The sequence below is a fragment of the Corvus brachyrhynchos genome, unplaced genomic scaffold (assembly GCF_000691975.1).
Source record: "Corvus brachyrhynchos isolate BGI_N302 unplaced genomic scaffold, ASM69197v1 scaffold175, whole genome shotgun sequence".
Lineage (NCBI taxonomy): Eukaryota > Metazoa > Chordata > Aves > Passeriformes > Corvidae > Corvus > Corvus brachyrhynchos.
This window is the reverse complement of record NW_008238448.1, coordinates 6,052,018-6,066,823: the sequence shown is the minus strand read 5'-3', so window position 1 is coordinate 6,066,823 and position 14,806 is coordinate 6,052,018. Positions and strand designations below refer to the sequence as shown.

At 40.2% G+C, this 14,806-nt stretch overlaps 1 protein-coding gene across 6 annotated transcripts in view; it reads right to left on the bottom strand.

The window, feature by feature from the left end:
• Positions 1-14,806, bottom strand: part of FAM160A1 (family with sequence similarity 160 member A1) — an 83,531-nt gene that overhangs the window by 7,417 nt on the left and 61,308 nt on the right. For all 6 annotated transcript variants that reach the window (XM_017736839.1, XM_017736840.1, XM_017736841.1 and 3 more), the window contains 6 exons: positions 9,942-10,109; positions 7,724-7,803; positions 6,100-6,287; positions 4,557-5,597; positions 899-1,077; positions 470-608 (listed from right to left, as the gene is read on the bottom strand). In XM_017736839.1, the coding sequence (XP_017592328.1) occupies positions 470-608; positions 899-1,077; positions 4,557-5,597; positions 6,100-6,287; positions 7,724-7,803; positions 9,942-10,109 (1,795 nt within the window). The remainder of the gene's footprint in view (positions 1-469; positions 609-898; positions 1,078-4,556; positions 5,598-6,099; positions 6,288-7,723; positions 7,804-9,941; positions 10,110-14,806) is intronic.

The window sequence follows — 14,806 nt, the reverse complement described above, 5'->3', positions numbered from 1 at the left end:
TCAGTGTCTTATCTCCTTCAGTGGTAGCCCAAACCATGATACCAAGCCTTATTCAATTGTTGCAGAAACCAATTCATCCTGGACTTCTGTCCTCTCTAACATTTATCAAAAAAGAACCAATGACTAGCTGAAGGTCAAGCTAAAAATAAAATGAAATCCTGCACATATGCCACCTCACCTCAAGCTTTGAAAGCGAATTTGTTTACTGACAGCAAGCCAAGAACTGATTTTGTTACTTCTTTAAATAGATATTTTATGTAACAAGTAAAAGCTTCTAAAAAGCAAAGAATATCCAAATAGACTCATACACTGTGGTCTACCGGGCATCATCAGTTTAAAGTCAAAAGGATACATCTGGCTGATAATATTCACAATGCACCACACCTTCTTTTAATCATCTGAAGAAAAGGAGAGTGGTAGCTGGTAAGTCATTCCATCCAGCCCTCCTCTGAGTGTGGTTAACACTTACCTTTGGTGAGCAATTCTTCTGCAGCATCAGACATGTCCACACGAAAAAGCAGGTACTGTTGGGCCTCCAAGAGAAGACCTGGAAAGTCTTTTTCAACAGAAGCAAAATGTTCAATCTTATTTTTCACAGATGCCAGCACCTGCCAAAACAACAGTAACAATTACTTCTTCCTCCTTTGCTCCCAGTACAGCCACAGACTGAATATTCAGGCTTTCTCTACCTGCATTAAAAAACAGAGTTCTGACAAAAGCTATGGTCATACAGAGTTTCCAGTTCTTTGCACAAATGTAATTAAAACATGGAAATGAAATAAGAAGCTCTTAGACAGGTAGGGAAGCTACATGAGAAACTGAAAGGAGCTAATGTAAGGTTTAAGGAGACACTAAAGACACTGCTCCAGTAGGCATGGCTAACACCTGTGGTAAATACCTGATAGAGTGAGCGCACACTGGGCTGAAACACCATGTTGGTGTTGAGCAGAAAGGAGCGAAGAAGCGGCTGTGGATAACTTGCCAGCTGAGTAATAATCCCAATAAGCAGCAAATTTACATGCAAGGAATTCTCCAGCATGTTCTCCAGCTTCGACAACACCACGCTGATGAATGGTCCTGCAAGAAAATAAGAAGGAACCAATGTTTTTGTTTTCACAGAAGACAAACCCTAAGATCCAGGAAAAAGGCATTTAAAGGGAATTTTGACCACCACAACCAACCAAATTATCCCTCCCACACACTAATTAAAGACAACAGGGAGAAAACTCAAACGGTAGCTGAACAGAAAAGCAGACTTAACAGAGGTGTTAAAAGCTTTTGTGGTTAGCAGCACATTTGCTAGCTAGCCAATCAGTTTACATTAACCACATATGTAACACATGTGACTATTCCACTTTGCATGTGCCAATAAGGATTTAGCCTAGGACATTACCGTCTACCACTCTATTCCCCTTGAATAAATTGGAATGGTACTACTAGTTCTAATGCAAATAGAATCTGCTCTTTTTCCTCTTCCTGTGCCTTATTTTTATGTAAGGACTGGGCAAAGTAAATTATCGCTAGCTTTCTTGTCTTACCAAAAAACTGGTGGTATAAAGAAAATAGGAAAATGCTATTCTAACCATAAAATCCAAGCTGTGATAGTTCCCATCACAAGAAAAGGCATTTTCAGTACAGCAACAGTCACACAAAGCAGGGAAGACATTAAAATAGATTTATAAGCATAATTGCTGGTAGACATAGGCATTATCATATAAATGTCACCAATAAATAATAGCTTTAGTTTGTGTATTCATGCTGAAGGACAGCCACTGAAATATACAAGCATTTACCATGAAGTACATAAACCCTTAGGACTCCAGCTTAAGAAACCTTTGCAAGGCTGAGAACAACTTCACCCAAATACTAGGCTGTTAGACCACACAGCTGGGGAGATGCTTGAGGCAGCCAGTACGAGTGACCTATCACAAGTAAAGTCTTAGAAATGTGCCTTGTCCCACCCATAATCCCACCACACTATTCCAGTTCCATAAGAGCTAAGAAAACCATGCAGAAGAATCCCTGGATGATTAGCACTGCTAACTTTGAATATCCCACTCTCGAACCTGGCAAAAGATGCATGCCATAGGCAATTCTAGGGTCAAGTAGGTGGCCATAATCCAACCCCGTTCCAGCTCCCCTCAGCTTGCACATGGCTACCATCTGAGCAGGGCATAGTGCAGCCCAGTGCGTGCAGGAAACTGCAGCAGAGGCTAAGGCAGTTCTGGGCCAGTGCAAAAGGAAGGATCAAATGAGGAGTACGCCTGTTGCCATTCCACTTAACAGAGCTCCACTAAAGGCTGAAATCTGTCATGCTTTACAGCAACTGTGAGTACAAAGCAAGCACTCCTTCCAGACTCATCTCTCAGGGCTAATGCTGGCACAGCTCCACTTGCAAGAGGAAAGGTGGGAGGGCCAGTGTTGACAAGGCTTTATATGGCTGCTGCCTTTCAACCACCACAACAGCCACCACAGCCCAGGTACCCAGTGGAGCAGCCCCAAACCCTTTTGTTGAGATACAGTTTCTTCTGTCCCAGCGTAAGCTATCCTGTTCATGGTGACATTTTCACACAGCTCCTGAGAGGAGCCCTACTGTATCAAAAGGGATGGCAGAAGGAGCTGAGATGTGTCACTGTTTCTCTTCTCTAGGTAACACTTCAAAGCTGAGTAGGTAAAGCTGAAGCTAGGTACTTGCAACAACTGCTGCTTGGCACTGCAAGAGAGGTTACCAAATACATAAAAAAAATTCTCAGTAATAGCATGACTTCTACCCCCCAAGAATTTATTGAAAGCAGAGTTTAGAAGCCTTGTAAGAAACAGATTAACTAGATGAGAAGTCAAAAAATTACTCCTTTCGGGGCCATGAAGTCAAGCATTGATACATGGAGAGGAAGGGAGTAAAATAAACACCTGTTCCTGAACACCACAGGTAAAAATAGGGAGGAGAGTGTTTAATGCTTTTACAGTGGATATAAGACACTGAGAGAACATTTTCTTCACAGATACATAGGCCTGAAGAGAGCATCTTTGCCTTGCTGACACTTACTGGCTGTAGGAAACTTCTGTCAGGTTATTTGATTCTGCAGAGAGAGGCCCCATCCCAAAACAGTAAAAGCAACCTAAAACCTTTATCAAACACATCTACAAACATAATACAGCACCCCAAATTAGATAAAGAATCATAGAATGGTGTGGGTTGAAAGAGACCTCAAAGACCACCTAGTTCCAAGCTCCCTGCCCTGGGCAGGAACACCTTCCAGTAGACCAGGTTCCTGTCTTTGAAAGGGCCTGCAATTTCAACATTTCCAAGGTGTTGCTATGAGTACTTCCTTACATGCAATCACTAAGATCTCCATTAAAGCAAGGTAAGGAGTCTAGATGGGTACTGTAGATGGGTAGCAAACATCAAGGTTTATTGTGTTTAGCTTTTTGTCTTAATTTTCCTCAGTTTTGGGGTTTTTGTGGGTTTGGGTGAGGGATGGGTTTTTGAAAAAGAACAAATGGAGAGAGGGACCAGATGAAGAATGAGAGCCAGAGAGAACATTTTTGAGCTACATTTGACAGCAAATAATGGGAAACAGGAATGGGGATGCAATTAGCTTCTGGTACAAGGTAATTGCCACCACAGCAAAAATAGAAAATTAGTTGAAAAACAGAGTGAATTTTTCAATTAAGGAACAGTGCCAAGTATTTCGGCCACAGCTGACCTAGGGCTGCTTTTCAATGAACACACATGTTTTCCCCCTCCAAATGAACAAGAAGCCATCTTACAGAGGTTTTGTGTTGGGTGAGGAAACCTAGTACATGACTATTTTTTATTATTTGCATTACTCCGGTATCTAGGAGACCTAATTAAAGACCAGGAGCCTGCAGTGCAAGGAGCTGTACAAATACAGATCAAAAGCCCACTCTGACCTCCAGTAGTAATGTCATTCCTGAATAGTCTGGACAGTCAGCAGAGACCAATTTTAAATTGCTGCCTGGCACTAGACAGAAAAGCATGCCAACAACAAGGGCAGACCTGACACTGGAGAACAGGATGCCAGGGCAGAGCATGGAGACAGGCACGTACAGACATGGCACCAGTGCTGACACCTCGTGCTACGATGTGGAATAGCAAAGAGAGGAAAAATGGCACTGTGATGCTGCATTCATCCCATCAGAGATAAAAGTCACCAGAAAAACAAATTATTTACCTGGGCTCTGTATATCAAAACAGCTACTCTGAACACCTTTCAACTGCAAAAGCTTCCTCTGGAGTGACAGAACTCTCACATACAAACAACTTAACCCCTGCTCAATGTTTTAAACAATTACCAAGAAAAAGCAGCCAGAAATAAAACCCTGAAACACTGATGACTCTGCTGTATTTTCACACTGGATCTCTCACTCTGCTTGGAGTGGTTTCAGCTATTTGGGCTATACCCTGTTTAGTGCCAGGACTCTTCCTTGGTCTATGCTTGTGTTGTGTGCCACACAGTGTGATCTCATTTGGCCACCTTTAATCCCCATGCCTTCCTATATTTGTTATGTATGTAATTAACAGGACATTCCACCTGTAAATGGAGCACTCTGGCTTCTTGGAGAGTGCTTTGGAGAGACATCCTCCTTTGGTCCAAAGGGAGATGATATACTCTCTGCAGAAGGGGTATCTGCTGAGAAATTCTCAAAGTCCTCCTCTTCTTCTGCTGGAGAGACAGGGTCAGGAGTATCCAACTTCTGCTCCTCCAAGCTTGTACTGTTTGGATCCAGTTCCTTAATAATTCTGTCATACTGTGCAATGAAATCCTCACCATCTGTGCTCAGCAGTTTTACACTTAAGTTACAATCTGCCTCCTGAGAAGAAGTCTTCAACTCTAAGTCTGGCTGTGGATCAATCTCAGTCATTTTCTGGTTTATTTGTTCTCTCATTACACCTTTAGTTGAGCTTGAATTTCTCTTACTGTGCTCATCCAAGTCCATTTCCAGCTGGGTCTTTGCAAGAGACCCATTGACTACTGTCTGGCTCTGGACCTTGTGTTCTCTGGCTACATTTAAAGCTTTCTCCTTGGAGCTGTCATCATCTTGAGTATCCTTCTGGGCACATAACCTGTATACCATAACATCATCCTGAAAGTCTGACTCCTCTATGTAAGAGCCTTTGATGAGCATAATGGCATTTTTTTTCATTTCTTGAATGTGTTTTGGTGGCTCTGCAGGTGGCTGCATTTCTATGCTTCCCAGATCATCATACGTCTGTGGTGAGCTCACATTAGACCCAGGAGAAATCCCTGTGTCATAGCTATCATCCCATTCTAGATCCAGCTGCATCTTCTCACTGAATGGAGTTGCTTGAGCAGAGCTACATGTGCTAGGTGTCCGTTGCTGGAGCCGAAACATGGGGTGTTCCACATCTGTACTGTTCTCCTCTGCAAGCGTCTGGATAAAGGTGTCTGGATCAGGATTTACTCCATCATACAAGGCAGACCAAACCTTACAATCTTTCAAGCACTGGATGATGGCTTCTTGAGCTTCCCCCAGGTACTGCAAGTAGCTGATGTCCACAGACCTTCCATATTCCACAATGCAAGCAGATTCAGAAGAGCGCCTACCAGGATCTGGAAGTAAAGAAGATGACTCATATCATGAGCATTGTATCAAATTTTCTCCAGCAAGTAATCCACTAAAACAGTGCAGGTAGAGTCTTTAACCCTAACCATCCAATAAGGCAAGAAGACCAAAGCATAATGATTGAGATTTGCTCATAAACACACAATTTCTTCCTATTGCAAAGACAGAGCTGTAACTCAAGATTTCTTAGAGAGCAGCCTGCATTCAAACCTCAATGAAGCAGCAGAAAACCACTCTGAAGCAGCCAGAGCTGCGGCCATGCACCTGTACACTATTTTCATGAACGTATATTCAAGCTGGATAGCTGTTAAAATAAGGTTTCGACAGACCTGGATATATGGAAGGAATTAAACTTTCTAGTCCAGGTTTGCCCAGTTTGTTGTTGCCCACCACGTTTCCTTCCCCTCCTACTCTTTCTCCATTCCTTCGACAGGGTGCTACCAGATCAAACTCAGTTAATGATTTGGTCTTCCCCTGAGCACCAATTACCTTTAGTTTGTGCTGGTTTTGTCCAGAGAATATAATCTTTTCCTTGGCTTTCAAGTGTCAGAGTGATTCCAGTGGAGCAGCAGAGAGGTGTCAGGGCCAGCAGTTTTGCAGCAGATACAGAGTAACAGTCTCTCTCTTTCACAGCGCGTCGCTGGCTCAGCATCATGTGGTTGCACGGGATCAGATACCTGAAACAGCAGTGCCCACAGCATTACTGATCGTCCTTTCATGTTAGAGAAAGCAACAACATACAAAATTCCCTTCCCACCTTCCTGCTTTCTCAAATGAAAGAAACACCAATAATAATGTTTACAGTGATCCATTTTCTAAACCTCTCAAGAGCATGAAACCATGACTCTTTATATTGTGATGCTTGGTTTGATGAGGAGCTGTCAAGACAAGTAGAGATAGGAAACCAGTTGCATCAGAACAGGGAATCCTTTGCAGGTCAGAGCAGAGCTTTTTTAAGAAGGTATGGAGGGAGTGTGGCATGGGCAGATGCCAAAGGCCAGCAGAACGGTTTGGTCCAACTATGAATGCATTCCTTCTCAGAATCCTCAGTTTATTTGTTTTCCTGGGAAATCCAGAGAGAGGCAGTTTGTCATGCAAGCAGCCAGAAAAAAAAGGAGGGAAGGTCATCCAAGTGTTTTCCTGCAGTAGATCAAGACTAAGCTCTTAGGCAGAGGAGAGAAGAAGCTAGAGGAGGCTAAGGAACAGAGAAAGCACAGTCTCGTGTTGAACTTCTTCAGAGCACTTTTGTTTTACTTTTTAAAAGCACTTTTGTAAGAGCCCCAGTGTTAACTGGACAAATGATTTGCCATTTAAAATGCAAATAAATTCTAAAGGATTCCCTAAATAAACAAAAAGAGCATCCACAGCACTCTAATGCTAGAGCAGTGATGTACTAGTGTTCACAGAGATCCTAGCCGTATTCCCAGGCACAACTGCCAGGTCTATAGGGAATTTCACCTTAGTGCCTGTGTGTAGAGGGACAGACAGTATCTGGAACATTCATGTGATCTTCAATGCTAAACGCCCAAGTCAGTTACGCCAATATTTCCAAATAAATAACCAGTTCTCATCTAATAAACACACCCAAATTATAAGTATTTTGAAGCAATGTACAGAATCACAAGTTAAAACAAAAATAATCACTGCATTTAGTATATCACTTAACAATCTACCTAAAACAGTTCAGGAACCTGAAGTATTCTCTTTGAGAGAGGAATCAAAGAGGTGGAAAACAACAAGAAGGGTGGAAGCTGCAAATAGTATATAGGTCTGTATCACAGTGCATAATACACTAGAGAAAACATGCTGGAGAGAAAAATTTTGCATTTAGAAGCAGGGAATAAGGAGTTTGGAGGTGATAAATATATTCTTAGCTTCTCTCACTTTTATAGAAATAAATCACAAGAAAAATCTCTTGCTCTGGAGATCTCAGGATGTAAATCAAACTTTGTCAGGTCTGGTAGACTTTTGTGAGGACCGTAAATACTTTTATCTCTGTAGTTACTTGGATTTCTGCTCTCTTGAAGAACTCCCACCCAGCTCTGCATCCACAGAGAGAGACCATACGTCCCAGAATTAGGATGAAGAATGGGAAAAGGAGTTTGGGCTTTACCTTAAAACTAGCTGTAACATCACATCTTCACAATGCAAGCCAATAAGTGTTCTGAACAATGCCAAGGAGACCACACAGAGCTGGAAAATGATAAACATTGTCAGATTTTGATCTAGAAATTCTATCTTTCCAATCTTCCCTGCATCCTACATTACAAAATGGCTCTGCCAGAACATTATGATTTATAAGACACTCTTAGAATGATATTTCATTTCGTCAGCACCCCATGAGATCCTTTTTTCAAGTTGTCTAGAGCTATACACGTAATATGTTATATTTTAACAAAACACAATCCAGAATTTTCCTTCAAATAAGCTATTTTAAAAAAGCAGTATTAAATATTATTCAAATTTATTAATTTGATTTAGCATGAACTGAACTTTTTAACTTCCAATATAATGTTTTAGTTTTTACCTCTGACACAGAATTTGAACCAACTAAAGGTCTTTTCTGAAAGAAAAGCCATAAATCACCTCAGGTTTCTGTTGCTTTAGGGTTAAGGAATGACTAGTGTTCTGCACTTTAAGAAGCTGAATGGTTGAAGAGCTTCACAACAACTTTGGAAGAAGTCAGATTCTTGCATGAAAGGTGTGTTTCAACTGGGGAAGGGACATAGGAGAAAAACAGGAAATCTCTTTTCCTCAGTGAAATTTACAGGGAGTCAAGCATAACTTTTCTTCATGCCATGGAAGTTCAAAAACACCTGCTGCTGCCTCAAATTATCCTGTATTTAAGAAATTTCAGTTTACAAGAAAACAGTAATCATTAGTCTTTGCAACCATTTGCAAGTCCACAATCTTCTGAACAAATAAATCTAAGTCTATTTTTATATTGTGAAAAAAAGATAAGATTTAAAATACACTCAAGAAACAAAAAGGATAGTATTTCTACAAGTCCTTTTGGGCACCTGTCTGTAAATAAGTTTAACTCTGTGAATTATTAATCAGTATTTTCATCAATAGTAATGTACACAGATTTTGTGCTATGTTTGCACTTGGCTGAGCTATACTGCAGAAAACTCCTTTAGCATCACAGAACCATTTTGGCTGAGATCCTGAGTTGCTCAGGGCTGCAGAATTCTTTACAATTCCCATCTCATTTGCCTATGGAACAGTAATTAATGATTAGCAGAGACAACAGCATTTGCATTTTTGTTGACAGAACTTTCAGTTTTCAGAGTTAATCCATCTTAGAGATGCACTAACAGCAGCATGTATCGATATTTGCATGCACTTACATTTCAAAACAATTTTCAGATGAAGCTACTGTCCCTAATACACAAACTTAATGCATATGCTGGTGTTCTGGCTTCTCTAAAACATTACTGCACATTCTAAGCATTCACTTGCACTAAAACAGTATTGTTAATTTCATCCATGAAGCCGTGCATCACCGAAGAGTCAGCCAAGGCTGCCAGCCAAGGCTCAGAAGGGTAGTCCAGTGCAACAAGTAGTCATTTTCTCATCCAGAAGATCCAACTGTCCCTGGCAGGCAGCTCTCCAGCCACTGTGGTGGACTGTGCCTAGGCTGAGAAGGGGCTCAGCACAAATCTGGGATAAACCCTACTGCATGAGGGAGTGAAGGCAAAGAGAAGGAAGCAGCAGCCTCATCATTCGAGCAAGGAAGTGTGCTCTTTTAATCAAATAAAGCAGGCAACATCATAGGTAAGCAAGCATGCTACAGTAATACAGACTATAGATTCCTGAGAAATACATCAGTGAAATCAGGATTAACAACTGGGATCCATTTGGAGACATCCTTAGAGGGGCTCCCGTTGTTTCCCCAGATGGACTATTGGAAAATGCTCGTTGCTTGGCAAAACTCCAAAGATCAGAAACACTCCTCACCGCAAGTATATTTATAAGTCCTAGGGAGAGTTATCTATGATGCTATTAATCCAGCACTGTTCAGAATAAAAGTGCTTCCAAATTTACCTGTTATCTTCTAACAGGATTCAGACTTCCAGAGGCTCTCATTACCTCTATCAATTTCCTAAATGTGTGAAACCACCTCACAGGTTTATCAGCTTTGTATAGTGGTTGCTAAATGTCATAACACACACACAAAAAATTATAAGGATGGAGAAGTCACACCATTGGGTGAAGGGGATAAAATTCCTAGTTAAACAAGTACCCAACTGTAATATATGAAACCTCCCATTTAACTATTGAACCTACATCTGTGCTGAGTACCTGAACTTCCTTTCTGCTTGTCTTACCCGGAATGGTGTGTTGATCCTGCTGGTAAGTGTATCCAGGATATGCACATTCTCATGTCGGTGCAGCAAAATAAAGCGGAGGAAAATCTTGAGAAGGGCTGGTTCCGAAACGCTGCGCAAGAAGAGATCCAGGTATGCAGTAGTAGTCATCACTTCCTCCACAGTCACCTGTAAGCAAAAGTAATGGAAATGCAAACACAGGGTACACACAAAATATCCATCCATCCATCCGTCCGTCCGTCCGTCCGTCCATCCATCCATCCATCCATCCATCCTCTGTGACTGTGTATCTGGCAAAGCTCTCCATCCATAATGCTGCCACAAAAACATTGAGTCTTCACTGCTGAATTTGCCTCTCTAGCATTTTGAACCCATTTCTTACCTGTCTTGCAACCCCAGGAAAAAACATCCTCCCTCTAAGCGACGCCCCAGATCTCACAGTGAAAATCAAAGACCAAATCATGCTAGAAGATCCCCACCACCTTTCTGCCCGTGTCCTCCTTTGCATCATGCTTCTTTTGTCCCTTATAAGCATTTTCAGATGTTGTGAATGTCTGCATCTACCACTTAATTAAAAATAAATGTCAGAGCAGAATCAAAGCACATTACAAAGTTGTGGTCATGAAGCTTTAAAGAGAAAACTCCCATAGATGTCCAGAATTTTGTCATAATTTTCCTTCTTTTTAATTTGCCACAGCAGAATTTCTCATTTTACTCAATTTTTAAGAGGTGTATATGTACAAATATATTCACACATAAAGCCCAACCCAGAATCTTCACTACTGACTATTAGTAGATCAAAATAGAATTCATGATCCATGTGACATTTGCATACCATAACCCACGCTGCTCTGCTTATTGCAATCCCTTGGAGATTATCTATTCACAGAACACACTGGCAAAGCACAGAAAATTCCAAAGCCCACCTCTGCACCATGCACTGCTCTTGCAAAGTCAGCATTTTTCAAATAGTTACCCAGGAATCTAATAAGCTTAGGTGCACGAAGATAAACCCTTAAATACAAGAATCTGTCTATATGAAAGGAAGTATTAAACATCTTTTGTTTACCAAACTTAGCTGGATAAATGAAAAGACTGATTTTACTGTTTTTTTTTAAAAAAAAAAAAAAAAAAAAATCAATGCTGTCACTTAAGACCTAAGAGGATTTAGAAAATACTCAGAAGGGCAACATTTACGTAACATGCTGTAAATATTAAAATCCCTGTTCCATTATGCTGCATGTTAGCCATGTACACAGCAATGTCATGATGCAAACATTCTCTTTAAAGCATTTAAGATCACAAGCTGCTTCTGGGTGGTTACACAGAACATAGGAATGGGGTATGCAGCCTGCAGACCTTATGGAGAAAGAAGGTCTAAAGCTAAGGTCATTGAATCACTCTCAGTCTGAGGCTTTATTCTAATACTCAGCTACACCATCATTAATACAGTGGGATACTAGCTCATTTTAGCATTAGAAACAAAGCACCAGTGAAGTAGCAACAGTCAAATTTTTCATCAGGAAACAGAAGCAGCCCAGCTCCAATCAGAAAATTTTCTTTTCTTGCAATAGGTTTGGGGACTTGTGGTGTAAAAAGGAATAGCTTTCTGGTGAAAGTTAGTGTCTGTTGTCCTAAGAGCTGGCTTTTCTTTTTTTGCCTTTTTTTGCCTTCTTTTTTTTTATTTTCCCTTTTTTTTATAGCAGTGAGTGGTAAAAAGCAAAGCCCAAGAAATCCATCATGTGACATCATTATGACATCATACAGTTCATGGACAAGTTTAAACTCTCTGCCAAGGAAAGGCCAGACAGAAGTAATACATCGTTATGTCTTCACGTCACTTCTTCATCCTTTATGGGGTAAAGTAAGCACATTCTTGGCTGCAAGTTTCACCCAAGTTTGCTGACAGAATGTACTTGTATCAAATACTGCAGCTGTACATGAAAGCAAGAAAAGCCAGCAGATCCACAAGGGCAGTGACCCTTTTCTAAAACCCACACTCTTTGGGCAACTCATCCTACATGTCTATCAGTGAGAGAAACCCACACGCTTTTCAAATTGCGTATCATGAATGAAATGAAGAGCAGGAGCAGAAGAAAGCCAGCTGGAGAGCAGTTTAGAAAAGAAATGTTACGTTTTGAGAGCATGTTCAGTGCTCCTAACAGCTTGGGCACTAGACAAAAACAAAATCATGTTTAATAGCCAACATTTCACTGATACCACTAAGCAGAGCTAGAAGAACCAACCAATGATTAATGAAGCCCTAACAGGTCACAAATGAGTTACTTAAAATCTTGTTAAATCTTAGTTTTTTTTGAAATGAGGGGTTTTGTGAAGGGTATCACATTATGCTTAATCTTTATTCCTTCTTGGGAAAAAAGCTGGTGCATCTGAGTAACCGTTTTCCAAGAAAGAGACAAGATGATTAAGTTTTGTCAAGATTTAAATGGATTTGTCAGAATCTTTTTCAATTTTCAGTGAAAATGCATTGCCTTATCCACAACACTCCTTCAAATTTCCTCAATAAATGAAGCTAGGATCTATTTTGCAGGGTCACTGTGCAACACTCAAAGCAGGCAAGTTAAAGCTGCACAAGCAACTTCAATGCTATAGTGTTCTAGAAGTTCTAGTGCTCTCTCAGCGTGCCTTTGTGTGCAACTTGTCCCTATAAACCAGCAAGGAGACCAACCTTCTGCTTCCTTGCCAGGGCAAATCAAACAAAAATATTGCTTTGGGGCACTTAAATGCCAGGTATGCAGCTTAGGAAAAAGTTCGATTAACCTGGCAAGCAGATGTCTGTGCTTTTACAATTATATCTTATTTTGCCACCTTGCATTCTGGGTTTACTTCTCCCTTTTAGCATATCTGATGGTGAGCGTAACTTCTGAAGATTCACGGCACCTAGAGAAGTATTCAAGAAAGCCAATTTGAACTCCACGAGGCTCATCTTCTTTTTATTCTGTGGGATACATTAGTCTGCTCTGATTGAACCTCTGGAGAACTGACTCTTTTTGCAATTAACTAGAGAAGGACGCTGGAGAAATCAGTAAGATGAGGTTAAACCCAACCCTGGCAAAAATCCTTTTAACTCTGCATACCTTCTCTACAGACTGCATCATACATAAAACATGGAGTGTTGAAAGTGAGACTGGTTCAATTTGTGCAGTTATTATTGAAGATCTCTGTTTTCTATGATACCAAAGCCATGCTATTAAGCTTCATTCAGACTACCTGCTGGCTGTCTCCTCTTAAACAAATGTCTCGTGAGACAGATTTGGGGGAAGAGGGAAATCATTTCTAATAAATTCAAATCAGTACTCAGATAAACAACAAAAGAACAAATGCTCCCAGAGAACTAAACAGGTACTACCCATGTCAAGTATGTCCACTACAGTCAAATCCTGAGGCAGTTTTACAAAATCTGTTATTGTAAACATTGATTACAGTATCATTTGTCCAAGTAAGCTTTCAGCTACTAGCCCTCAGAATTGAACATCTTTGAAAAGATGATAAATAGTAAGCCAAAACTTAAACAAATCTGATATTTAATTTAAAAATTCTTCACCTTTGATAATTCAGATGTCAAGAAAAATACCAAAACAAAGGGAGACTAATAAAATCAAGACATGGTAGTTTTCTAGAAAAGCCCTTTGTTAAGTAATTAAATTTCAAGCTATGTTATGATAATACCTTTTTGATAAAGATATTTCAGCAATACTAAAATCCACCACTTCCCCAACAGCAAAAATAGAAACCCATCAGTAGCATCCCTTGCATTAGAATCTTTCTGCTAATGGCAGAGACCAGAGTTATCTCTGCTGTTAAAATAAAATTATAGGATTAAAAATAAAATTTAAAAAAAAAAAATTCACATCGATTGCAATAATCAGATCACTACCATTTCTGACTATCCAAAAATTTAACAATTAGAAGTTGCTGGATTTCTTTTTCAGTAAGCATATGAAGTGTCTATCTAAAAATACCATTAAAAAAGCCTCATCCACGTTTTTCTATACAAAATCAGCTGTTACAGATCTCTTTTGAGACATAAACTGCAATGAAAAGGACTAGCTGAGAGTCTTCATAGCCAGACAGATACTTGACTGGAGATCATTGAAAAGAGAAGAAGGCCACTTTTAGCCATGTAATACCCTTCTATAATTACGTAATAATTTTTAGGAAATCTTTTCTCGCCTCCTCTGATGAGTGATTAGATGGTGAGGGAGAACACTGTAAAGAGATCCAGCTTTCACAAGTTACTCTGCCAAGTAATAGCAAAGAGCTAGAAATTACTGTCATTGTGAGTTCAGTTTAATATATTACACTCACTGTGTTAGACCAATTGCATGGATTCTTTACTATTGGCCATTTTCCCTTGGGAATCACATAATATATTTTCTAATTTACAGCTTCACGCCCACTTACAGGAATTTGCCTACATGATTCCTCCTTTCCATCACATACCCCTTCTTACAAGGACTTCATATTGCCCACAAAAAGACCACAAATGTTCTTACTTTAATTTATCCTCTAGATCCATCTACAAGCAGTTTTAACCTGAATAAGTTCACCTCACTGATAAAAGAAATCCAACCATTTCCAGTCTCTTCTGTTAATTTTCAACTTCTTTCCCCCTGCTTATACAGGCAGAAGCGTTCATGCCTCATTTTGGTGCACAATGAATTGGATCAGGGAATTGATTCAGATTAAAACTATCCAGAAGTAAAGGTGAGTTTTAACCTCAATTAATTTCAAGTATGAACAGCTGTCCTGGCAAAAGAGAGGGACAAGCAGGACCAGGGACAGAGGACATTTGCCCACTTGGGGAACCAGAAAACCCAAGCTGTTTCAGCTTCCTTCAGCTT